Genomic DNA, 23,734 nt, shown 5'->3' with positions numbered 1-23,734 from the left:
GTCATCAACTTGTTTGTGTGATTTAAATTATGCCATGTCTTTGTTTTGTGATGTTTGAAATTCATTTTGTGTCCAAAATGCAATATATAGCATGCGCCTGCTTCTCTCGCGCGCTGCATTTTTACGCGCTGGTGAAACTACACGCGCGCGCTGCATTTTAGCGCGGCTGATGAAGCCAGTGCTGCCCGCCGCGTCAAACCAGACGATGGATGCGCTGCAGACTGGTTTTTAACGCGCCACGCGTTGGACGGCTGTTGAAGATGCTCTTAGGTATCAAGCTCATCTCTGTTCAGGTGTTTGTTATCGACGGTGCAATGGCCCGAAATGACAATCCAAGAGATAAATGTACACTCAATCTTTCAACTTGCCGGCTTAATGATGCAAACAAGTGCGGCAAACGGCGATGACACCAGAAGATGAACCCAAAGCGTCATGTCAGGCACCGATGTATAAACGTTCGGAGGATCCAACAAATTAATAGAGTACAGTAATTAGACAGGGATACAGTGCAGCGCCTGGGCACGCAAATGGCACAATGCCAACACTGGAGGACTGGAAATGGCGATCGATCATTCCTTGGGCTTGGGCTGCTTGACTATCATGACCGAGCAGTGCGCGTGGTGGGCGCAGTAGTCGCTCACGCTCCCAAGAAATGCCCTGCAAGAATTGCCCAGGTTCAGACACAATCCATGACCACTAGCTCTGCAGCACGGGGGACTGGAGAATGGAGATAAATAAATCAGTTACCTCTTGATGGCGCCGTAGCCATGGCTGCCGACGACGAGCAAGTCGGCGTGGTGCTTCTCGACGGCGTTGCAGAGCACGTACCTCGGCTCCCCGTCGATCACCTTCACCACTCCCTGCACCTGCGATCGATTCCAGATGTGGCTGTTAAGCAGAGCATGCAGCAATCGGCGTGATCTTGTTACTCGTTTCTGGAATTGGTAGTGGATGTTACCGAGTTGGCGGCGCAGAGGCGGCGAGCCCTGTCGACGACCTCCTCGGCCCTCCTGCGCAGGTCCGCGTCCACGTACCTCACCACGTCCCCGGCGGCGGCTGAAAGTGAAATCGACCGATCCCCAGAAATCAGCGCTCCGGCCGGTTCAGATAAGCAAGAATTAGTTAGGGAGGGGGTCGCGGACGGCACGTACCGGGGCCGCCGAGCGTGACGACGGAGGACACGGCCGGCTTGGCGTGGACGACGACGAGCTCCACCGGCGCCCCGGGGCCGGCCGTCTCCGCCACGTAACGCACGGCCCACTCGAGCGCGCGGTAGCTGTGGTCGCTGTCGTCCACGCCGACCAGCACCACCGTCTTGTTGGTCGTCCCCTCCTCCACCGGACTGGCCTCCGCCGCCGCGGCCGCAGACGCTGCCTCGGTCCCCGCCATCATGAACAAGAGTCAACTATGGGACGACGGACGATTAAAAATGATGAGAGAAGGTTTCTTGGCTCGATCTGATGTGGTTTGCTTGCCGTCCTAGCTTGCAGACCGCGGGCTATTTATGCGAGCTGGAGATGTGAGAAGTAGGCGCACCGACGAAACCGCGGAGGCCAAGTTGCGTGTGGCCGCTGACTGACCGGAGATAATGGATACTGGCGGCACGCTGCCCCGGTTTCCGTTTGGTTTTCTGGCTTTCCACTTCTCGATCGTGATCTTCCCGCTGGACTGGATGGCGACGGCGGCGACAGCGACGGCGCGGGGGCACGGTGACTGTTTCTTTTCCTTCGGTAGCTCAGTGCGTGCCGATTTCTGACGCACTCGAGATGCGTGCTAAGGTAGAACAGAATAGGGAGCGGGGCACTTTATTTTCGCCAATGAACGAATGAACGTTCCTTGGTGAGGCCACCCGAGCGAACGAATGAATGTTCATTGCAGGAGGTTCGTTTAAGGCCAACTGCAAGGCGCGACCCAAACGGACATCCGGTTCGTTCGACTTTCGTCCGTTTGGTGCAGGAAAACGGACATAGCCGTTCATTTGCGGTCGTGTGGGCGCCGGTGCACTGAACGGGTCAGCCGCATCCTAAACGGTCTGCTTGTTTGGATGCGAAAATAAACCCCCAAAACCTCAAATAAAACATTAAAAATAACTTTAAAAATATTAAACACAGGCATCAAAACGTTCACAGTACCCAAGTTCGCACAGTGAAATAAACAAGCTAATTAAAAAACATTAAGAAAGGGTAAAAAGGGTTGTCGCCGCCGCCCTGGCCACTGGCAGGTTTGTGGGTGTGGACGGACTCCTCCATCACCTGCGCATTAGGTCCTCCTACTCGGCGGCCGTCATTGGCTCGGGGGGTGGGGACGGCGACGGCGTAGGGGTGAGGTCACGAACCTGCCAGCGGCCGCGCACCTAGGGCGCGCGACATTCAGCGCGGGCGCCACGGGCTTTGTGGGCGGCCTGCAAAGTAGGACTGCCGCCGGATGTTGTGCTCGTCACGGAGCCACGTATCCCACAGCGGAAAGCCCACGGCGTACCTCCAATCATCGATGAGGTCCGGGGGACGACGGGACTGGCACGTGATCCGTGGATAGGTGCCAGTTGTTGGGGAGGTGCACGTCGCCCCACGGAAATGGCGTGCGCGTCTCCCAGTAGCGCTAGCACACCTCCGCCTTGACGTATGGTCGCTAGCGAGGTGGGGCGCCACCCGGCGCGATGTGAAACACGGGCGGCGGCGGTGGACGTGGAGGCGGGGTGGAGGGGCGGCGACGGCGACCGGACGACGACCCGGCCTCGTGGTCGTGCCTCGTCTTGCGGCCGGGGAACCATCGCCCCACCATTTTCGCCGGCGGAGAGGTGGAGAGCTAGGGTTTGTTTGTCAGGGCTTGGGGAGGCAAGACGGCCAGGAAGTGGAAACTGTGGACTAACCGGTCCACGACTTTCAATTTAAGAAGGACGACGACCGCAAGATGTGTGTATGACAGCCGGGGCCTATCGGGGAATGTTGCATGGGCCACAAAAAATTTCCTACGCTCACCAAGATCAATCTAGGAGATAAACATCTACGAAAGGGGAGATTGCATCTACATACTCTTGCAGATCGCTAAGCGGAGGCGTTAAGAAACGCGATTGATGTAGTCGAATGTCTTCGCGATCCAATCACGATCTGTCCCATGAACTCTCGATCCAAGTGACGAACTGACAACATCTCCGCGTTAAACACACGTACGGCTTGATGATGCCTTCACCTCTCGATCCAGCGAGCGATGGTGAAGTAGTAGCTCGAGTCCTCCGACAGCACGACGGCGTGGCGGCGGCAGTGGTGGTGGAATCTCGGCAGAGCTTCGCTAAGCACTGCAGAGAGGAAGAAGTCTCTTTACTCGTTCTGTAGTACAAGATCACGTGAATAACTCATTAGTCACATTACTTGCAAGCCTATTGTGATGTTGTATTACAGAATGGGCCCTGAGATACCTCTCCGTCATACGGAGTGACAAATCTCAGTCTTGATCCATGCCAACTCAACAGACACCCTCAGAGATACCTGTAGAGGACATTTATAGTCGCCTAGTTACGTTGCGACGTTTGGTACACACAAGATACTCCTCCGGTGTCAGTGTCAGTGAGTTGCATGATTTCATGGTCATAGGAATATATACTTGACATGCAGGAAATGATAGAAATAAACTTGATACGATCATATGCTACGTTCATAATTTGGGTCTTATTCATCGCATCATTCTTCTAATGATGTCATCTCATTATTAAATGACAACTCACGTCTATGACTAGGAAACCATAGCCATCTTTGATCAACAAGCTAGTCTGGTAGAGGCTTACTAGGGACATGTTGTTGTCTATGTATCCGCACATGCATTTGAGTTTCCACTCAATACAATTATAGCATGGATAATAAACGATTATCATGAATAAGAAAATATAATAATAACTATTTTATTATTGCCTCTATGGCATATTTCCAACAGGGTCCACCGCGCGTGCCCATTTAGTTTGGGCGGCGGAGGTAGTTGGGCAGTCGCCACGCATCCCCGTGGAGGACGACCTGCAAGCGCATGCTCGTCCGTTCGGCGTTCGTGTGGACGCAAAACGAGCGCATGTTTGCGCCAGAAATGGGACGGGCTGGAAGCCAAACGGACAAAAATTTGAGGATGCAGCCGCGCGTTAGGCCATGTCATCTTTTCATTTTGGCCCAAACGGACGCAGGCGGACAGAATGGGGCCGTGCGTTGGAGTTGGCCTAAGGGCATCTCCTACCCCTAAAACGGACATGGTGTTTGTCCGTGGACGGATCCGCGGAGAGTAATACATAAGCCGCCGTTCAACTATGTCTGCATAAATTTTAAATAGAATTTAATCAAACAAGACAAATTACATGCAAACCGGGGGATTTCCATCTAAACTGAAACACACTAATTATATTTTCTACATATTTCATTAAACAAAAGCGATCCGATCTAAACCTGGTCTAAATCAACTGCGGTGACCGTCCTCCAAGTCCTTGTTGTTCCTACATGTGCCCATGTCGAATGGTTGTGTCCATGTTAAATGGAGCAGAAACCCGCAAAGTGAAGGTGCGGCCACCGCCGAGAAAGAGTAGGGACAGGGAACATGTATCGGCCCACTTGGGACTCGAGGCCCCGCCACCACTACTCCTTGTTGGAGTCCGCGACCTGTCCGTCGCAGACTACTGTTATCTAGAAAACTACTATCTTCGTCCCATAATATAAGATCGTTTTGCAAGATAAGGAGTACTACTTACAATTCCCTCCGTCCCAAAATAAGTGACTCAATTTTATAATATTTTATTTTATGAACAGGCGTAATGATAATTGCTAGAAAAGCTACTTTCTTCACACTATGGGGGTGTTTGTTTCCAGGGACTTTTTTGTGTAGGGACTAGAAAAAGTCCCTCTTAGAGACTTTTTTATCAAATAAGGGGGACTTTTTAGGGACTAAACTAGGCATTTGGGACTAAATGAAGAAGACTCTCAAGGAGAGTCTTTTGGGAACTTTTTGGGACTTTTTCAACAATGCCCCTTCATGCACCCATTGGCCCGCCATGGAGTTGTTAGGGGCAACATGGTCATTTAATAACCTTTAGAAAGGGACTAGAGACTTTTTAGTCTCTAGAAACAAACAGAAAAGGACTTTTAGGAATTATGGACTTTTTAGTTGGGACTAGAAAAAGTTCTATGACTAGAGAACCAAACACCACCTATATACTACTCCCTCTAGTATAAAGTTGTATTAAATTTGAGACACTTATTTTAAGACGGAGAGAGTAATCATTAATTAACTGCAAGATATGTGAATCTCAGTCCCTTGAATCGTAGAGAGGGATCGGGGACAGGGAGCGCAAGGGGAAGAGGTGCAGTAATTGTAGTTCTAGACAACAAAAATAATCATGAAGTTTGGCCGTTTCCAACTCTTTCTTCACCATGCCGTTTCCCAGCTCAAGCTTCCCATCCAACATCAAAGTCCTCATGTTTGAGTACACGCACCCAAATGGGCAATGAAGAAGGCCACGAACTAGAGGATATCTTGTCGCGCCGTCATTGTCTAGCACCACGGCTTGCACCGCCACGCATCCCCATGGGTGCATGGTATCATCCATGCAAAAGGGAAATAATTAAAGCGAGTAGAAGAAGATGGTTCAAGTGCTTCGAAAAGTCACCACTACTAGTGCTACTACTAGATGGAGCGTCCAATTTGAAATCTGCTTTCACATTGTATTGGTTTCAGCAAGATTCCTAGGAAGTATATCTGGCCATCCCTCAGGCCGGGCCGGGCTTCAGGCTTGGCCCGGGCGCCGGGCCTAGAAAATTAAGCCGAAGCCCGGCCTGCACATGTAAAAACCCGTCAGGCCTCGGGCCAGGCCTCTTCGATAAATCACAAAAATAGCAGGCTTGGGACCGGCCCAGTCTTCGGGCTTAAAATCTAGGCCCGAGCCTGGCCCAGGAGCAGCGTCTGGCCAGGCCGGGCTACCCATGGCAGGTATACTTGAATTAACCTTTTTCTTGATTGCGTTTTGCATTAGTATCCATTATGATTTTACACTAGCACGGAACTGAAAAAAAAACTAACCAATATATACAATTTTTCTAGAATCAACTACATTTTCATATTGGGTTTACAATATTTTTGTCCGGCTCTCTTGCATTGTTGGAATGTATCTATTCCATTTTTGAACCGATACTATTGTATTTTCTAGGCAGAGTGTAGTAGATTTTTAGGCTAAGCGAATGCCATTTTTGTTAAGTCTGCAACAATCTTTTTTCAGTTGTCTTGTGCAAGCAAGCACTAATAAAAAACATGAAGCAGTTATTTCATAAGATTTTTACCTAACTTTTTTCTCAATAGCAAAAATTAGTTGTCTTATGCAAGTAAACACTAATACAAAATATTTCATTTTTGAACTGGTACTGCTGTATTTTTTCAACAAAATGTATGATGCTTTACGTGTTATTCATTTGAGTATAAATAGTAATCTAAAACATCTTATATTAATTTACAGAGAGAGTAGGAGAGATAATGAATAGACGTGGAAGCAATTATTCAATGTAATGCCCACGAGCGAATGCTCTAGCTGAGAACGGGATTTTTAATTTTTCGCCACTAGTTACTTTGCCCTTTGACGATTAGCCACTCATTATTTTGTATTTGCTTATTTGCCACTGCTTAGTTTGCAAATTACCAGAGTGTGGGACCCACGTGGAAATCACCAGAGTGCCCCTGCCGATTCGATTCACCCAGGAGATGAGCTCGTCTCCTCCCTCGTTCCCCATCTGTCTCCCGTCTATCGCTACTGGTGCTCCACGGAAGACGGCGGCGGTTCGTCCCAGGGATTCCCCGTGGTCCTCGACGGCGGCTCTCTTCTCTCTCTCTCTCTCTCTCAGCCCGCCGTCCGACATGACGCAGGTGCTGCTGCTTGCCGCCGCCGGTCCCGCATGCTCGTGCGCTGTCGTTGCTCTATTTTTCCGCTGCTGCTCTTCTTGCCGGCCCGTACTGCCGTGCCGCTGTTGTTTGTGGCCCTGTGTGTTGCTGCTGCTTAGTGCTTACTCATGGTCAGTGGAAGACGCGGTGGAGGCGCTCGCTGTTGCCCGGCTCCACTTAGGTTCCGTCGTGTTTAGCCTTCGCATGGACCTGGGCGCTGCTGTCTTTGCTGCTGCTCTCCGTTGTTGCCCATCAGCTAGCTGGCGCTGGCCTTGTCCGCTGCTCGTAGAGGAGCGTCGACGTCTACTGCCGTGCTTACAAGGGATGGGATTGAGTTCTTCGCGTGCGTCTGAGTTCATGCCAAATAGGCACATAAGGGTATACTTGTCCACTGCATTGTGCAGGTAATATGTATATCATTTGGAATTATTGTTTTTGTGTCGAAAAGTGGCAAAAAAATAAATGGCAAACAAAAAGAGTGGCAAAAGATCAATTACAACCTAAGCAGTGGCAAATTGTCAAAGTCCAAAGTAAGTAGTGGCTGAAAATCAAATCGCCCGCTGAGAACGCATTTGATCCACAAAGCAGATCCACTAGAAACTTAAAGAAGACGTAAAATGGGCAACAAAATAGAAGGATGATTGAATGGTCCCCCCATCATGTATGGCATCGATGGTATTCTTTCTGTTTTATGAAAAAAGTTTTCGTCCCGTTTTATATATAAAGCAATGATCAACAACATTCGATATAAGTGCACACCCTCACAATCAGTGGCGGAGCCAAGATTCGAGTATAGGGGGAGACCGAGTACGTATATTGATTTAATCTCGTTGGTAATTATTCGTCACTCCTATTAAAATTGTCGATCGTTGGGGGGGGGGGGGGGGGGGGGCGGGGGGGGGGGGGGGGGGGGGGCAGGCCCCTGCTCGTCCCCCCTAGCTCCGCCCCTGCTCGTCCCCCCTAGCTCCGCCCCTGCTCACAACACACGCACACACGCACCCAAGGCAGGATTCATAAGCGTTCAGCGCAGCAACACCAACCCAAGCACTACATATGACGAACCGTGGGCTTCAAGGCGGCGCCTTCATGAAGGGAACGACACTAGAGCGTCGTCACCGTCTGATCCGAGGATCAGAGTTTCTCCTAGAGCACCACGACGGACAATGAGAGCCACGGCGACGCTTTCAAGAAGGGAACGAGTTTCACCGCCGCCGGTCCGTCCGAAGATAGAGCAGGTTTTCACCCCGACCACCACTCACCGCCACCGAACGCCACACCCCGGCTACCACGCCGCCCACACGGTCGTGGCAACCGGGCAGCACCAAGCCACGGGCTCTACCCATGAGCACCGCAGAACCACCACCAGGGCCGCCGCCCTGGCATCAAAGACCTTGACACCACCTCACCCGAGATCCGCCGCTACCCCAACCAAAGCACATGGACGACCCCCAGTGACGAGACCCAATAGGCCGGCCAAACTTGGCCTTCATCGACCCGTTCTGCGGCACCGGGCGCGAGACGAGCTCGGTCCTGCTGTCGGGCGCGAGACGAGCATGGTCCTGCTGTCGGGCGCGAGACGAGCTCGGTCCTGCTGCCGGGTGCGAGACGAGATCAGTCCTGCTGCCGGGCGCGAGACGAGCTCGGTTCTGCTGCCAGGTGCGAGACAAGTGATGGACCACAGCGGGGGAGGGCCAGCCCTTTGACGAAGATAGCGGCCGGACGCCGCGAAGATGGCTCGAAGGTCGAACCAGGCCGCCTACAAACGAACAGACGCCAGAAATCCAGCCGTCGCCGCATGCAACCCGCCGAGCCGCCGTGGTGTCACGCGACGAATGGAAGCCTCCACCAGAGGGCTGAGCCGCCTCGTCGCCACCGCCCACAGCCGGAGCAGCAGCCACGCCGGGCCAGTGCCCCAACCCGCGCCGCCCACCAGAAATCGCCAGATCCGGCCGGCACGCACCGCCACCACCGCCACCAAGCCGATGTTGCGCCGGTCTCCTTGCTGGCAGCAGCCGCCGCCCGACGCCTAGGGCCTTCGGGTCGCGCCGCCCGCAGCCCTCGCCGCAGGAGCCCCGTCGCGCCAGATCCGCTGCCACAGCTGGGCCCCACGCGACCACCACTAGTCGCGACATCGGCCACGCGGCCCCCACCCAGCGCCATCAGCACGCCAGGCGACGTCGCGCCGCGGCGCCTGGCACCCGCGCCGTGCCCGCAGCAAAAGAGAAGGGCCCGCGCCACTCATCTGTATGCGGGGGAACCAAAAGACCTCGCCGCCGCCGGCCCGGGCGAGCTTTGCCCGGCCTAGCCCTCTGACGGCGGCAGGGAGGAGGAGGGAGGAGGGAGAACTCGGGGGCGGCCGCACCGGAAGCCCTCCCCGCCACCGCGCGGGGGCGGCGCGGGAGGGAGAGGCTAGGTCGGGAGGGAGAGGACCTTCATGGGTGGAGCAGTTCATTCTTTCCATTTTCATTGCACATTAGCTCTGTTGTGAGTCGAATTGTATAAAAACAATGCGAATGTTTACAAAAACAAGCATATATAATGTGAAAATGTATTTCAACGATGAATTTGACATACTGGTTTATTGTTGCAGATGTTAATAACTTTTTTCTATCAATTTGATCAAAAGTTTACACAGCTTGACTGGTAATATGCAGAGAAAATAAGAAAGGGAGTACTACAAAGTACAAACGTTGGAGTAATAATTAAGTAGGGATACATTCAACCGCAAAACAAACAAACAAAAAAGTTGGGATACATTTGTAGGCACGAAAATGGCCCAATCCCAACACTGGAACTGGGCACCATCGATCGAACACCGGGAATGGCAATCAGTTCTTGGGCTTGGGCTGCTTCACTATCATCACAGAGCAGTGCGCATGGTGGGCGCAGTAGTCGCTCACGCTCCCGAGCAATGCCCTGCGAGAAAGAGGAGTTCAGACAAAAAGTCCATCACCATTAGGTTCGGTCTCGCGGTGAAAGCGCACACTGCAGGAGAAAATCAAGAACCTCTTGATGGCGCCGTAGCCGTGACTGCCGACGACGAGCAGATCGGCGTGGTGCTTCTCGACGGCGTTGCACAGGACGTGCCGCGGCTCCCCGTCGACCACCTCCACCACGCCCTGCACCTGCGGTTTCGGACAAGCAGCAACAGGTTACAGATATCCAATGTGTGATCGTCTGTATGTCTGTCCATGGGGCAATGCGACGAGCGACGAGCGGAGTTGTTGTTGGTCGCGGATGTTACCGAGTTGGCGACGCAGAGGCGGCGCGCCCTGTCCACGACGCCGTCGGCCTTCTTGCGCAGGTCCGCCTCCACTAACCTCACCACGTCGCCGGACACGCCTGAAACGGATCCACAGAGAATTCAGTCAGAGCTCGCTCCGACTCCGGACGACAAAACGATGAAGCATTAAAGAAGAGGAGGTTAACTAACAACGCACCGGGGCCGCCCATGGTGACCACGGGGGAAGGGGACGGCTTGGCGTGGACGACGACGAGCTCCACCGCCCGGGCGCCGGGCACGCCGGCCGTCGCCGCCACGTGGCGCACGGCCCACTCGAGCGCGCGGTAGCTGTGGTCGCTGTCGTCCACGGCGACCAGCACCACCGTCTTGCTCCTCCCCTCCTCCGCCGGAGCCGCCGCAGACGCCACCGCCTTGGTCTCCGCCATCATGTAACAATCGAAGGACGCGAGGACTGAAACTGATTAGAGAAGGTTTCTTGGTTGAAGTGGTTATAGCTCAATGCCGCGGGCTAGGCCTATATATAGCTCACTTGTCAATCGGCATTGGAGGTGTGAGAGTGGCACGTACGGTGGCGAAACCGGAGGCGCGGTTGCGTGTGGCCGGTTACCGGCGGGAGGTGATGACGGCAGGGCTCCCCCGGTTTCAGTTCAGTTCTGTTGCTTTTCACTTCGCACGCATCATCTGCCCGCTTGGATGGGGACGGCGACGGCAGCGACGGTTCGGGGGCATGGCATGGGTGCGGTCGTTTATTTTTCCGTCGATGCGTGCTGATTTCAGATGCACTCGAGATGCGTGTTGCGATTTGGGATAGAAGAGAATTTGAGAGCGGCACCTTCGTCTTGTGAGAAGAAGAGGAGTATTTTGTTTTGGCGGGTTGAGAAGATTTTTGGTTTTCTTATATCCCAAGTAATCGAAGAATTGCTTTATGTCTAAGTTTCCCGCTGAAAAGTGTAATTTTAGTGTACTCTTTCTTTTGCAGGGAATTTATTAGTGTACTCTTTTACAATCGTAGAAAATAACAACTTCATCGAAAATGAAATTGTAATTTTCTAAATTGCGTAGATATAAGCTTCATGAAGAGAAACCAATCTTCCGGGGAACGAGCCTGTCTGGTTTGTCCTTCGTAGTTCTCCTTCATAGACGGAGCTCCGTTGTCTGGTTGCAAATGACTGAGTTCTCGTGCGCATCTTCATACCACTTCAGATGGCCTCTACAGTGCGGTGCGGGTTGAGTTGACTATCGGCTACGGCGAAGATGGAGTCGTTTGCTTAGGATTTAAGGATGCCGATGATGCTTTATAACGGAGGAGTGATGACGATGACGCTTGCATGCTGTCTCAACGAGGCCTGGTGTGCGTGGGGTATCTTGTGTGTGTTGCTTAGCGGTTGTGATGGTTTAGCCTGGTTTTCCATAATAAACTAGACAATTTGGTTTTCGCTCGGGTTTTCCTAATTAACTGAGCAACTCTTTTCTTCTTAATGAATGTAGAAATCCTGCCACTTCAGGAAAAATAATTGTTGGCGTTGACGAGATTGAAAGCCAATTTCTCCCTGCTCTTCAACCCGGTAGTTGATGTTCGCTCTGAAATGGTTATTAAGGCTTCCAAACTATTGGTGCAATCAAGTGCTCCGAGAGTTTTGAAGACTGTTGGACGAAAACAGCGAGGGGCTAATATGTTTGCTAGTGCACACAACCAGTCCCTAGAGTTCAGAGGAGCTTTCTATAAACTTAAAAGACTATTATCTATGAAGCAAATAAGAACGCTAAGGCAATCGAGGAGATTGCCATCGAAGTGATTGCGTGTCGGAGATGACTCCCAAAAAATGTTGCTGAGTCGAAGCAATTGGTACGCGAGGCATCCGAGAGAAAATGACTACAACAAAGAAGAATGAAGACGAAGTGAAGATGTGCATTTTCTTCATAGTCTTATTTTCTTCTATTGAGTCATAGGACCACTGTACTTTTAAGAGGGGATCGATGTTTCAAGCCTTTGGTCTTTATGATGCTTAACCTAAAAATATCCAAGTGAGTTGAGAGAAATCTCTTCGTGCGAAAAGTAATTACTTGCCAACCAGAGATGATATTCTTCTCAGTTGCGAGAGAATTGCTCTAGTAGAGGAGTCAACTTTACTTGTTCCTCAAGTAAAGTTGAAAGGTGCGTTTGAAATCTGACCGTTGGAAACATGTCGGTTTGACCATTGACTGGCCTCGAGGCCCCAAATAGTCATTTCACCCTCGGGATTGCTCCAGCTATAATAGCCATCCCCCACCTGCCGTTATAGGTGGTGTTTGGTTCTCTAGTCTTAGGACTTTTTCTAGTCCCAACTAAAAAGTCCCTAGTCCCTAAGAAGTTCCTCCTTGTTTCTTTCCAAAGACTAAAAAGTCCCTAGTCCCTTCCTAGAGGTTATAAATGACCATGTTGCCTTTAGTATATAGAAAAATAACAATCAAACAACACCATGGGGTGGCGGGCCAATGGATGCATGGAAGGGCATTGTTGGAAAAGTCCCAAAAAGTCCCAAAAAGACTCTCCTTGAGAGTCTTCTTCATTTAGTCCCAAATACCTAGTTTAGTCCCTAAAAAGTCCCTCCCATTTGGTAGAAAAGTCTCTAAAAGGGACTTTTTCTAGTCCCTACACAAAAAAGTCCCTGGAAGCAAACACCTCCATAGTCCGCTACTCGGTTTGATTTGTCAAGAAGGTTGTTTGAGCACCCCTATTAGAAACATTTGAGTAAATCCATCGAGAGAAAAGCCCAGAGCCCGAAGCCTAGATAGTGGTTTAGCTCATGTGCTCACGTTGTGTTGGTTTCAGCAAGATTCCTCTGAAATAACATTTTTCTTGATTGCATTTTGCATTAATATCTATTGTATTTTTACACTAATGTTGATTTTAAAAAAACTACACCAATGTGTACAATTTTTCTGGAATCAACAACATTTTCATATGGGGTTTATGGTATTTTTGTCCGCTCTCTTGCATTGTTGGAATGTGTCTATTCCATTTTTCAACTGATACTGTTGTATTTTCCCGACAGAGTGTAGTGGATTTTTAGGCTAAGTGAATACCATTTTTGTTAAGTCTACAACAATCATTTTTTAGTTGTCTTATGCAAGTAAACACTAATAAAAGCATGAAGCAGTTATTTAACAAGATCTTTAGCCTAAGTTTATTTTCAACATAAATATAGTTGTCTTATGCAAGTAAACACTAATATGAAATATTTCATTTTTGAACGGATAGTACTGTTTTTCAACAGAATGAGTGACGGAACTTTACGTGTTATTTATTTAAGTATAAATAATAGGAGAGATAACGAACAGACGTCGATGCAATTATTCAATGTAGTGCCGACGAGCGACTGCGCTAGCTGACAACACGTTAGACGCAAAAAGCAGATCCACTAGAAACTAAAAGATTGCATAAAATGGAACAAAGGAGAGGGATCATTGAATAGCAAGTCTCTGGAAGAAGGGCAAATTGATGATGATATCGGATCGGAGGATGAACACTGAAAGCATCATCTATGGCTTTCGGTTTTATTTACTTAGCATTTTTTGGCGAGTAATTTACTTTGCATATTATCTCTGTCGTAAGTCAAACAATATAAAGCCTGACTAAGTTTGTAGAAAGCAATACAGATGTTTACAAAAGCAAGTCTATTTAATGTGAAAATGTATTTCGATGGCGAATTTAATGTGCTGATTGGGTATTGTAGATGTTAATTTATTAATATAAATTTAATCAAAGTTTACAAAGCTTGACTGCTAATATTATGCAGAGTGAATAAAAGAGAGTACAAACTCGTTGGAGCAGAGATAATTAAGCAGGGATACATTGTGTAGGCACGCAAATAGCACAATCCCAACACTGGAACTGGGCAGGATCGATCCAACACCGGAAATGGCGGTCAGTTCTTGGACCCGGGCTGCTTGACAATCACCACAGAGCAGTCGGCGTGGTGTGCGCAGTAGTCGCTCACGCTCCCAAGCAATGCCCTGCAAGAAAAGAGGAGTTGAGACAAGAGACAGTCACCATTAGTTTCAGTCTCGCGGTGAACGCGTACCTCCTGATGGCGCCGTAGCCCTGGCTGCCGACGACGAGCAGATCGGCGCGGTGATTCTCGACGGCGTCGCACAGGACGTGCTTCGGCTCCCCGTCGACCACGTCCACCACAGCCTCCACCTGCGGTTTCGAATAAGCAAGCGGCACGAGTTACGTACAGCCATGCAATGTGTGATCGTCTCTGTTACTGACTCTTATATCTGTCCATGGAGCAATGTTATGTTACCGAGTTGGCGGCGCAGAGGCTGCGCGCCTTGCCGACGACGCCCTCGGCCTTCTTGCGTAGGTCCTCCTCCACTAACCCCACCACGTCGCCGGGCACGCCTGAAACGAATCCCCAGAATTCAGTCGACAGAGCTTTGCTCCAGTCCGGGTCCAGACCAGAGGACGAAACGATGAAGCATTAAAGAGGAGGCTAACGCACCGGGGCCGCCCATGTTGACGGCGAGGGAAGTGGGCGGCTTGGCGTGGAGGACAACGAGCTCCACCGCTCCGGCGCCGGCCATGCCGGCCGTCGCCGCCACGTGCCGCACGGCCCACTCGAGCGCGCGGTAGCTTGCGTCGCTGTCGTCCACGGCAACCAGCACCACCGTCTTGCTCCTCCCCTCCTCCACCTCCACCGCAGCGGCCACCGTCTTGCTCCTCCCCTCCACCGGACTCGTCTCGACCGCAGCAGCCACCGTATTGCCCCTCCCCACCTCCACCTCCACCGTGCTCGCCTCCACCGGCACCGCAGCAGCCACCGTCCTGCTCCTCCCCACCTCCACCGGACTCGCCTCCACCGGCACCGCAGCAGCCACCGCCTTGGTCTCCGCCATCATATGACAATCGAACGTTGCGAGGATTAAAACTGACTAGAGGAGGTTTCTTGGTTTGAAGTGGTTTGCAGATGTAGCTCAAGGCCGCGGGCAGGCCTATATATAGCTTACTCGTCAGTCGGCATTGTGGGTGTGCGAGTGGCACGTACGACGGTGAAGCCGGAGGCGCGGCTGCGTGTGGCCGGTTACCGGCGAGAGCTGCCAGGGCTGCCCGTTCAGCTTTGTTGCTTTTCAATTCTCATTATTGCCCGCTGGATGTCGACGGCGACCGCAGCGACGGATCGGGGCATGGTGGTCGTTTCTTTTCCGTTGGTGCGTGTTGATTTGTGATGCACTCGAGATGCATGTTGAGGTGGAAGATAATCTGAGAGCGGCGCTTTCGTCTTTTGAGAAGAAGATAATCTAGGACCGCAATATCTTTCCTGGGAACGTTTTCTCAGCAAACGCTCGAATCGTCATGGCAACTTTTATGAGATTTGCCACATGTAACCTAGAAAAATGCCAGTAACTTTTTTTAATGTCGTCCGCGTGATCCAGATCCAATGGTTATGGGGACGTTCCCTGGGACCTCAACGTTCCCTGTTATCATTTTCTAAAAATTGTTTTATGTTTAAAGCATCTTCGATAGATGATGCAAATTTGAAGATGTAAAACAGAATATGTAAAATATAGCTCCAAAAATGCATTTTACTCCCTCCGTTCTTAAATATTTATCTTTCTAGAGATTTCAAATAGATTACCACATACGGATGTATATGGACATATTTTAGAGTGTAGATTCACTCATTTTGTTCCATATGTAGTCACCTGTTGAAATCTCTAGAAAGACAATATTTAGGAACGGAGAAAGTACATCTCAAAAAAAATGGCAACTCCAACTGATGATGTAAATTGGTGATGTAAAAGTGCAACTCTAATAGATGATGCAAATGGAGATGTAAAACGAGTCGGCATGAGCGCTGGCGGCCGAGCGCCGAGAGCCGGGAGCAGCGCAGGTGGAGCAAGCGGTGGCAACTGGTGTGTCGGCGGCCGAGCGCCGAGAGCCGGGAGCAGCGCACGTGGAGCAAGCGGTGGCAACTGGTGTGTCGGCGACCGAGCGCCGAGAGCCGGGAGCAGCGCACGTGGAGCAAGCGGTGGCAACTGGTGTGTCGGCGACTGAGCGCCGAGAGCCGGGAGCAGTGCAGGTGGAGCAAGCGGTGGCAACTGGTGTGCCGGCGGCCGAGCGCTGAGAGCCGGGAGGTCGAATGCGGCGACGGGAGCTCGAATGGTCGCTGGCGAATTAATCACGACGGGACGGCGTGGCGACGGCCGTGCGACGCGAGAAGGTCGAGTCTGGCAGCAGAAAAGCTGTAGCGGCGCTGCGGCGGGTGTGCGGCTCGAATCTGGTAACGGCGGGGCGGCGGGGGGAGCTCAAATCATACGGTGGCGCAGCGGCGATTCGGCAGTGGAGAAGCGACCAATTCAGACGATTTGGAGGCGGGCATCGGGGGAGCGGCGGCGGAACTGGAGGCGGGGGCGGTGGAGCGACCGAATCTGGCAGTGGGGCGGCAGCCGCGGCGGCGACCAACCGGGACGGGGCAAAACCAGGGCGGCGGCATGGCAGAGGCGGTATGGTGGCGGAGGCGGGATTGGGGACAGTGGTCGCGCCGACGAAGGCCCGGGCGGGGTTGGCGGTTGCGACGGAGGAGGCGGCAGGGTCAGCCATAGCCACATTTTCTCGAGGTGGAGATGCAAATTTGCATCTTTGAGGTGTTGTATTTTACATCTTCATAACGCGGAGATGTTTTTTTTTGCATTTGCATCATCAGTTGGAGAGGGAGTTTTAAAAGTTGGTTATTTTTGCATCTATATCATCTACTGGAGATTCTCATAAGTCTTTTGCACAAAAGTGTAATTTTATTGTACTCTTTAGCGTATTTTAAGGAAAAAAAACTACTTTGTTAGGTATCCCAAAGGACATGTATATTAGCAGACCAAATAGCCTCACCCGTTTCTCGAGCCATGTTTCACAAATTTGTTGACGCCGACGAGATTGAAAGCCAATTTCTCCCATGCTCTTCAACCTGGTAGTTGATGTTCTCTCTAAAATGGTTATTAACGCTTCCCAACATAATTTGTTTAGAGGGTTGTGCTCTAGTTTAATTTCTTGAGTTGTCTGCATTCTAAAATGGTCATTAACGCTTCCCAACATAATTTGTTTAGAGGGTTGTGCTCTAGTTTAATTTCTTGAGTTGTCATCTGCATTCAGTACGCAGAATTACTGTCCGTTTTTGTAGAAGATGGTCTAGACACAGCCAAGAATATGAAGACTACCGGGGAAATGTCAGGTGCTCCATTCTTAGGGTACTTCCTATGCTCCAAATCTAAAACATCAATTTTATAGGTCTTAAAAATTCTGAAAAAAAAATTGAATGTTAGAAAGAAATGTGACTGCACCTCCTAAAAATTTCAGGTCCAAACTCGAAATGTACATTGAGAAACAAAAAAGACAAATTCAGATATAAATAGTGTCAAATGTTGCTTTTGTCTTTTTATGACACTATTCATGCTAGATTTGACTTTTTTGTTTCTCAAATGTGCATTTAGAGTTTGGACCTGAAATTTTTAGGAGTTATAGTCACATTCCTTGTAAACATGCATATTTTTCCAGAATTTATTGAAATATTTAAAATTTATTTATTTGAAGTTGGAGCATAGGGAGCACCCCAAGGATGGGAGTACTAGATATTTCCCCAAAGACTACCCTAGTTTGTTTTGAGAATGTTTCTGGTATGATGAGCTCATTACTCTGGGTACTAGTGAAGAGAGAATAGCTCTACACACCAAGATTTTTGGGTGCTCTCTAAATGTGCTTCCCATTAAATATTTAGTAGGTCCCATACACTTTGATAAGCTTGGAAGGGAGGATATTCAACCCATTATAGATAAGATTCTTAAAACATGGCTGGTTAAAGAGGGAAGCTCATGTCTTATTCAACTAGGCTTACCTTCACTAAATCTTGTCTTGTTAGTATACCTGTTTATCTTCTATCTTTCTTTAAGTTCCCTATAAATGGGCATTAGACATGATCTATACCCAACTAGCTCATTGTCTCTGGAGTGACTATGAGGGTAATAGAAAATTGTGTTTAGCACCCGGTCTGTATGGCTAAGAGAGACATGGTGGACTAGAGATTCCTAATCTCAGGGATGTCAATTTATGCTTGTTAGGCAACTGAGTCAAAAGATACATGCATTGCTGATGAGGGCTAGATTTGGAAGAGAATCGTAGATGAAAAATACCTTAAATCTATCCCAAATATCTTTGCCAGTAGATGCTCAAACCCATCAAAATTCTGGCATGGTGTCTGATGGGTCGATAAAGCTCTCAAACTTGGGTATAGATAGGTAGTTGGTAATGGGAAAAAAGATAGATTTTTGGAGGATACCTGGCTTCGTACCTCTCCCCCGTTTGTTCGATTCTGGACCCTCTGCTCTATATGCCATCATCGTTGTGCTATTGTAGCTGAGTTCTAGGATAGCAGTAGCAGTAAGCTTACTTTTTGGAGATTTCTCAAGGGAGGACCCTTTTGGCTCTCGGGTGCATATGCTCCCTGATGAACAGTAAATTCAAAGTAAATAATAAATAAATTTAAAGATTCGGATATTTTTTTTGTAGATGTTCTTATTGGTGTAACAAACATGACAATTTTCTTGCGAAGCAGGATAGAAATGCTTCGGCGATGACAAATTTCTTAATGAATTGATTAGCTTTTTTAAAATCTCACAAGGCTTTATTATGGCGACTGGATGTATTACATCCAATGGCCGATAAAGCCTTGCGAGATTCTAAAAAAGAGGTAATCAATTAATTGATTAGCTAAAGAAAGTAAAACATATTAAAGAAAAAACTAGCCCATATCCATGGGCCATGGCATGGCTGCTCCACCCATGGGCCGACAGGGGCATAGATGTGGCGGCATCGTAGTAACGCTCAAAGCCTAAGACAGAAAAATATCACTTTTGAGAAAGCAAACATAATTTGCATGGCTATCATGGATAATTGGGAAAAGAATCACGAACAGAGGCTGCAGTATGTGTATAGTTATTTTCACTATTTCCCTCACTTTCGATGGTTTGCTACAATGTATCGATGGAAACATACCTAAAGCATGCAAGTGGGCAAGAAAGGCCTCTGCTTGTGGAGATGTCACTAGCCGGCCTCTGCCTTCTCTGAGAGCAACAAGCGAGCAAAGGCCCGAGCGAGCGTAAAAAAGCTTCAACGAGTGCACGTGGTGGCTCCGACAGTGGGGATGGACATGAGGGTTTGCACATATTTTTGTTTTGCTTACCTTCATTAATCTATTTCACTTAATCTATTCCAATCTATACAATGATACTTCGATTTAAGATAAGGTCTGCTCTACAAAAAAGGATGCACATCGATATTGTGATCTCATTTTGGCGATTGGCTCCTAGTTTCATTGACTTTTAATATTTAAATCTTTAATTCCATTTATGTTTGAAGCTTTTTAGACGCATTTTGTCAAATTCATAGCGCACGGTCCACCATTTAAAATTTCTTCGGCCACCAGCTTCGTCTTGTTATTCCACACAACACTATGTTTTAAGTTTTCTATTTCGACGTTCATAGACGAATACATCTACATATATCTACTGTATTGTGGATTATTGTAACATGTACACCGTGTGATTGTTAACAAAATCGGACCAAAATTGTGCAATCAAACATAGCAACGGCCAACTTAAATCCAGAAACACAGGGAGCGACTAGTTGAGGTTAACCCCCGGCTGGGTGTCCCAGCAAACAGTTTCTTAGGCGTAGAAGCACTCCAAATGCTCCACATGGTGCACCCTAGCGCGTCACCACGTGTTGTGCGTTGGATGCTTTCCGCATCACGACAAGTTTTCAATTTTCTTTTTTTTTTCATGTTTTTTTTTACTTTTCCACTCTATTTATTTGATTTTTGAAAGTGTGAAGCACCAGTGTGCTTCTGCGTGAAGCACAATACGCCTGCAAGTGGCACCAGCGCATTAGTGCTTCATCCCCCGCTATAAGCATAGTTGCGCTTCCCCGGGAAGCACAATTTAGTGCACCCTAGAAACACATATTTGCTCGAAATAAAAAGTTGGTCAAAACATATCAACATGTAATAAACTTTTGAAGATCTCAACGTGAAAAGTTGGTCGAATGATTTGTGATTTGAACGCACGGTTCAGGAGGTAAATCATTTAAAAATAATAATCTAGAAAAAAACCACAAATAATCAACCTCTCATCCTCACGCGTGGATGAGAAAACCATCAAAAGTCTTTGGTTGCGACATGTGATGCACATACACTACACCACTTGCCACCATCAAAGGAGATGTCATAACCTTTACAAGGGGTGTCCATTAACTATTGGTTTCACGAAACAGAGGCAACCAAGCACTACTCGCACATTGATGCCCATGTTGTTGGGGAACGTAGTATTTCAAAAAAATTCCTACGACCACACAAGATCTATCTAGGAGAAGCATAGCAACGAGCGAGGAGAGTGTGTCCACGTACCCTTGTAGATCGAAAGCGGAAGCGTTTAGTAACGCGGTTGATGTAGTCGAACGTCTTCGTGATCCAACCGATCAAGTACCGAACGCACGGCACCTCCGCGATCTGCACACGTTCAGCTCGGTGACGTCCCTCAAACTCTAGATCCAGCTGAGGCCGAGGGAGAGTTTCGCCAGCACGACGGCGTGGTGACGGTGATGATGAAGTTACCGACGCAGGGCTTCGCCTAAGCACTACGACAATATGATCGAGATGGAAAACTGTGGAGGGGGGCACCGCACACGGCTGAAGATCAACTTGTGTGTCTATGGGGTGCCCCCCTCCCCCGTATATAAAGGAGGGGAGGAGGAGGCCGGCCGGCCACAAGGGGCGCGCCCAAGGGGGGATCCTACTCCAAGTAGGAATATGTTCCCCCCTTTCCTAGTCCAACTAGGAGAAGAAGGAAGGAGAGGGAGAGGGAGAGGGAAAGAGGGGCCGCGCCCCCCTCCCCTTGTCCTTTTTGGACTCCCCTTGGGGGGGGGCACCACCTCTTGGTTGCGGCCCTCTCTCTCCCCTAAGGCCCACTAAAGCCCATAACTTCCCGGGGGGTTGATACGTCTCCAATGTATCTATAATTTTTTATTGTTCCATGGTATTACATTATCTGTTTTGGATGTTTACGTGCTTTATTAAACACTTTTATATTATTTTTGAGACTAACCTATTAACCCAGAGCCCAATGCCAGTTTCTGTTTTTTCCCTTGTTTCAGTGTTCCGCAGAAAAGGAATATCAAATGGAGTCCAAACGGAATGAAACCTTCGGGAGCGTGATTTTTGAAACGAACGTGATCCAGGAGACTTGGAGTTGAAGTCAAGGAAGCTTCGAGGTGGCCACGAGGCAGGGAGGCGCGCCTGCCCCCTGGGCACGCCTCCCACCCTCGTGGGCCCCTCGTGGCTCCCCTGACTGACTTCTTTTGCCTATATATGTCCATATACCCTAAAAACATCGAGGAGCAGAATAGATCGGGAGTTCCGCCGCCAGAAGCCTTCGTAGCCACCGAAAACCAATCTAGACCCGTTCCGGCACCCTGCCGGAGGGGGGAATCCCTCTCCGGTGGCCATCTTCATCATCCCGGTGCTCTCCATGACGAGGAGGGAGTAGTTCTCCCTCGGGGCTAAGGGTATGTACCAGTAGCTATGTGTTTGATCTCTCTCTCTCTCTCTCGTGTTCTTGAGGTGGTACGATCTTGATGTATCGCGAGCTTTGCTATTATAGTTGGACCTTATGATGTTTCTCCCCCTCTACTCTCTTGTGATGAATTGAATTTTCCCTTTGAAGTTATCTTATCGGATTGAGTCTTTAAGGATTTGAGAACACTTGATGTATGTCTTGCACGTGCTTATCTGTGGTGACAATGGGATATCATGTGATTGATACGTCTCCAACGTATCTATAATTTCTGATTGATCCATGCTATTATATTATCAACCTTGGATGTTTTATATGCATTTATATGCTATTTTATATGATTTTTGGGACTAGCCTATTAACCCAGAGCCCGGTGCCAGTTTCTGTTTTTACCTTGTTTTAGGGTTTCGAAGAAAAGGAAAATCAAACGGAGTCCAATTGACCTGAAACTTCACGGAACTCATTTTTTAAAGGAAAGAAGCCCAGAAGACTTGAAGTGCACGTAAGGGAAGCTTCGAGGAGGCCACGAGGTAGGGGGGCGCGCCCTCCACCCTCGTGGGCCCCTCGTGAAGGAAATATGCCCTAGAGGCAATAATAAAGTTATTATTTATTTCCTTATATCATGATAAATGTTTATTATTCATGCTAGAACTGTATTAACCGGAAACATAATACATGTGTGAATACATAGACAAACAGAGTGTCACTAGTATGCCTCTACCTGACTAGCTCGTTGATCGAAGATGGTTATGTTTCCTAACCATAGACATGAGTTTTCATTTGATTAATAGGATCACATCATTAGGAGAATGATGTGATTGACTTGACCCATTCCGTTAGCTTAGCACTTGATCGTTTAGTTTGTTGATATTGCTTTCTTCATAACTTATGCATGTTCCTATGACTATGAGATTATGCAACTCCCGTTTACCGGAGGAACACTTTGTGTGCTACTAAACGTCACAACGTAACTGGGTGATTATAAAGGTGCTCTATAGGTGTCTCCAAAGGTACTTGTTGGGTTGGCGTATTTCGAGATTAGGATTTGTCACTCCGATTGTCGGAGAGGTATCTCTAGGCCCTCTCGGTAATGCACATCACTTAAGCCTTGCAAGCATTGCAACTAAATGAGTTAGTTGCGGAATGATGTATTACGGAACGAGTAAAGAGACTTGCCGGTAACGAGCTTGAACTAGGTATTGAGATACCGACGATCGAATCTCGGGCAAGTAACATACCGATGACAAAGGGAACAACGTATGTTGTTATGCGGTCTGACCGATAAAGACCTTCGTAGAATATGTGGGAGCCAATATGAGCATCCAGGTTCCGCTATTGGTTATTGACCGGAGACATGTCTCAGTCATGTCTACATAGTTCTCGAACCCGTAGGGTCCGCACGCTTAACATTTCGATGCGGGTTATATTATGAGTTTATGAGTTTTGATGTACCGAAGGTTGTTCGGAGTCCTGGATGTGATCACGGACATGACGAGGAGTCTCAAAATGGTCGAGACATGAAGATTGATATATTGGACGACTATATTCGGACACCGGAATGGTTCCGGGGGTTATCGGATATATACCGGAGTACCGGGGGGTTACCGGAACCGGGGGGTTATTGGGCCTCATGGGCCCAAAGTAGTGGAAGAGGAGAGGCAGCAGGAGGTGGCGCGCAGCCCCCTTGCCCCAATCCGAATTGGGAAAGGGAAGGGGGCGCGGCCCCCCTTCTCCTTCCTTCTCTCCACCTCCTCCTTCCCCCTTCTCCTAGTTGGAATAGGAAAGGGGGGGAAACCTACTTGGAGTAGGATTGCCCCCCTTGGGCGCGCCTCCTCCTCTTGGTCGGCCCCCTCCTCCTCCACTCCTTTATATACGTGGCCAGGGGCACCCCATAGACACAACAATTGATCTCTTGATCTCTTAGCTGTGTGCGGTGCCCCCTTCCACCATAATCCACCTCGATCATATCGTAGCGGTGCTTAGGCGAAGCCCTGCGAC

At 49.0% G+C, this 23,734-nt stretch overlaps 3 protein-coding genes across 3 annotated transcripts; all 3 read right to left on the bottom strand.

Annotated features, from left to right (window-relative positions):
* Positions 1-417: 417 nt before the first annotated feature.
* LOC125541060 (universal stress protein YxiE-like) lies at positions 418-1,544 on the bottom strand. The gene is made up of 4 exons (XM_048704551.1): positions 1,152-1,544; positions 959-1,056; positions 748-866; positions 418-657 (listed from the first exon to the last, which is right to left on the bottom strand). Exons 1-4 carry the CDS (start codon positions 1,390-1,392, stop codon positions 570-572), a joined length of 546 nt encoding a protein of 181 aa, XP_048560508.1. The 5' UTR covers positions 1,393-1,544; the 3' UTR covers positions 418-569.
* A 7,938-nt stretch (positions 1,545-9,482) lies between these two features.
* On the bottom strand, positions 9,483-10,639 carry LOC125541059 (universal stress protein YxiE-like). The gene is made up of 4 exons (XM_048704550.1): positions 10,335-10,639; positions 10,139-10,236; positions 9,901-10,019; positions 9,483-9,810 (listed from the first exon to the last, which is right to left on the bottom strand). The coding sequence occupies exons 1-4, from the start codon at positions 10,564-10,566 to the stop codon at positions 9,723-9,725; spliced, it is 537 nt and encodes a 178-aa protein (XP_048560507.1). The 5' UTR covers positions 10,567-10,639; the 3' UTR covers positions 9,483-9,722.
* A 3,207-nt stretch (positions 10,640-13,846) lies between these two features.
* LOC125541058 (universal stress protein YxiE-like) lies at positions 13,847-15,201 on the bottom strand. Its single transcript, XM_048704549.1, has 4 exons — positions 14,626-15,201; positions 14,428-14,525; positions 14,203-14,321; positions 13,847-14,134 (listed from the first exon to the last, which is right to left on the bottom strand). The coding sequence occupies exons 1-4, from the start codon at positions 15,020-15,022 to the stop codon at positions 14,047-14,049; spliced, it is 702 nt and encodes a 233-aa protein (XP_048560506.1). The 5' UTR covers positions 15,023-15,201; the 3' UTR covers positions 13,847-14,046.
* Positions 15,202-23,734: the final 8,533 nt, after the last annotated feature.

The sequence above is a fragment of the Triticum urartu genome, chromosome 2, assembly GCF_003073215.2.
Source record: "Triticum urartu cultivar G1812 chromosome 2, Tu2.1, whole genome shotgun sequence".
Taxonomy (NCBI): Eukaryota; Viridiplantae; Streptophyta; class Magnoliopsida; order Poales; family Poaceae; genus Triticum; species Triticum urartu.
Note: the sequence above shows the minus strand (reverse complement) of the source record. Positions and strands in the feature narration are given on the sequence as shown.

Coding starts and splice junctions, on each gene's coding strand:
- LOC125541060 (XM_048704551.1), bottom strand. CDS start 1,392: ATGATGGCGGGGACCGAGGCAGCGTCTGCGGCCGCGGCGGCGGAGGCC. Junction 1,057..1,151: donor CGTCACGCTCGGCGGCCCCG/GTACGTGCCGTC, acceptor TTTCACTTTCAG/CCGCCGCCGGGGACGTGGTG. Junction 867..958: donor GCCTCTGCGCCGCCAACTCG/GTAACATCCACT, acceptor AATCGATCGCAG/GTGCAGGGAGTGGTGAAGGT.
- LOC125541059 (XM_048704550.1), bottom strand. CDS start 10,566: ATGATGGCGGAGACCAAGGCGGTGGCGTCTGCGGCGGCTCCGGCGGAG. Junction 10,020..10,138: donor GCCTCTGCGTCGCCAACTCG/GTAACATCCGCG, acceptor CCGAAACCGCAG/GTGCAGGGCGTGGTGGAGGT. Junction 9,811..9,900: donor GGCTACGGCGCCATCAAGAG/GTTCTTGATTTT, acceptor TCTTTCTCGCAG/GGCATTGCTCGGGAGCGTGA.
- LOC125541058 (XM_048704549.1), bottom strand. CDS start 15,022: ATGATGGCGGAGACCAAGGCGGTGGCTGCTGCGGTGCCGGTGGAGGCG. Junction 14,322..14,427: donor GCCTCTGCGCCGCCAACTCG/GTAACATAACAT, acceptor TCGAAACCGCAG/GTGGAGGCTGTGGTGGACGT. Junction 14,135..14,202: donor GGCTACGGCGCCATCAGGAG/GTACGCGTTCAC, acceptor CTTTTCTTGCAG/GGCATTGCTTGGGAGCGTGA.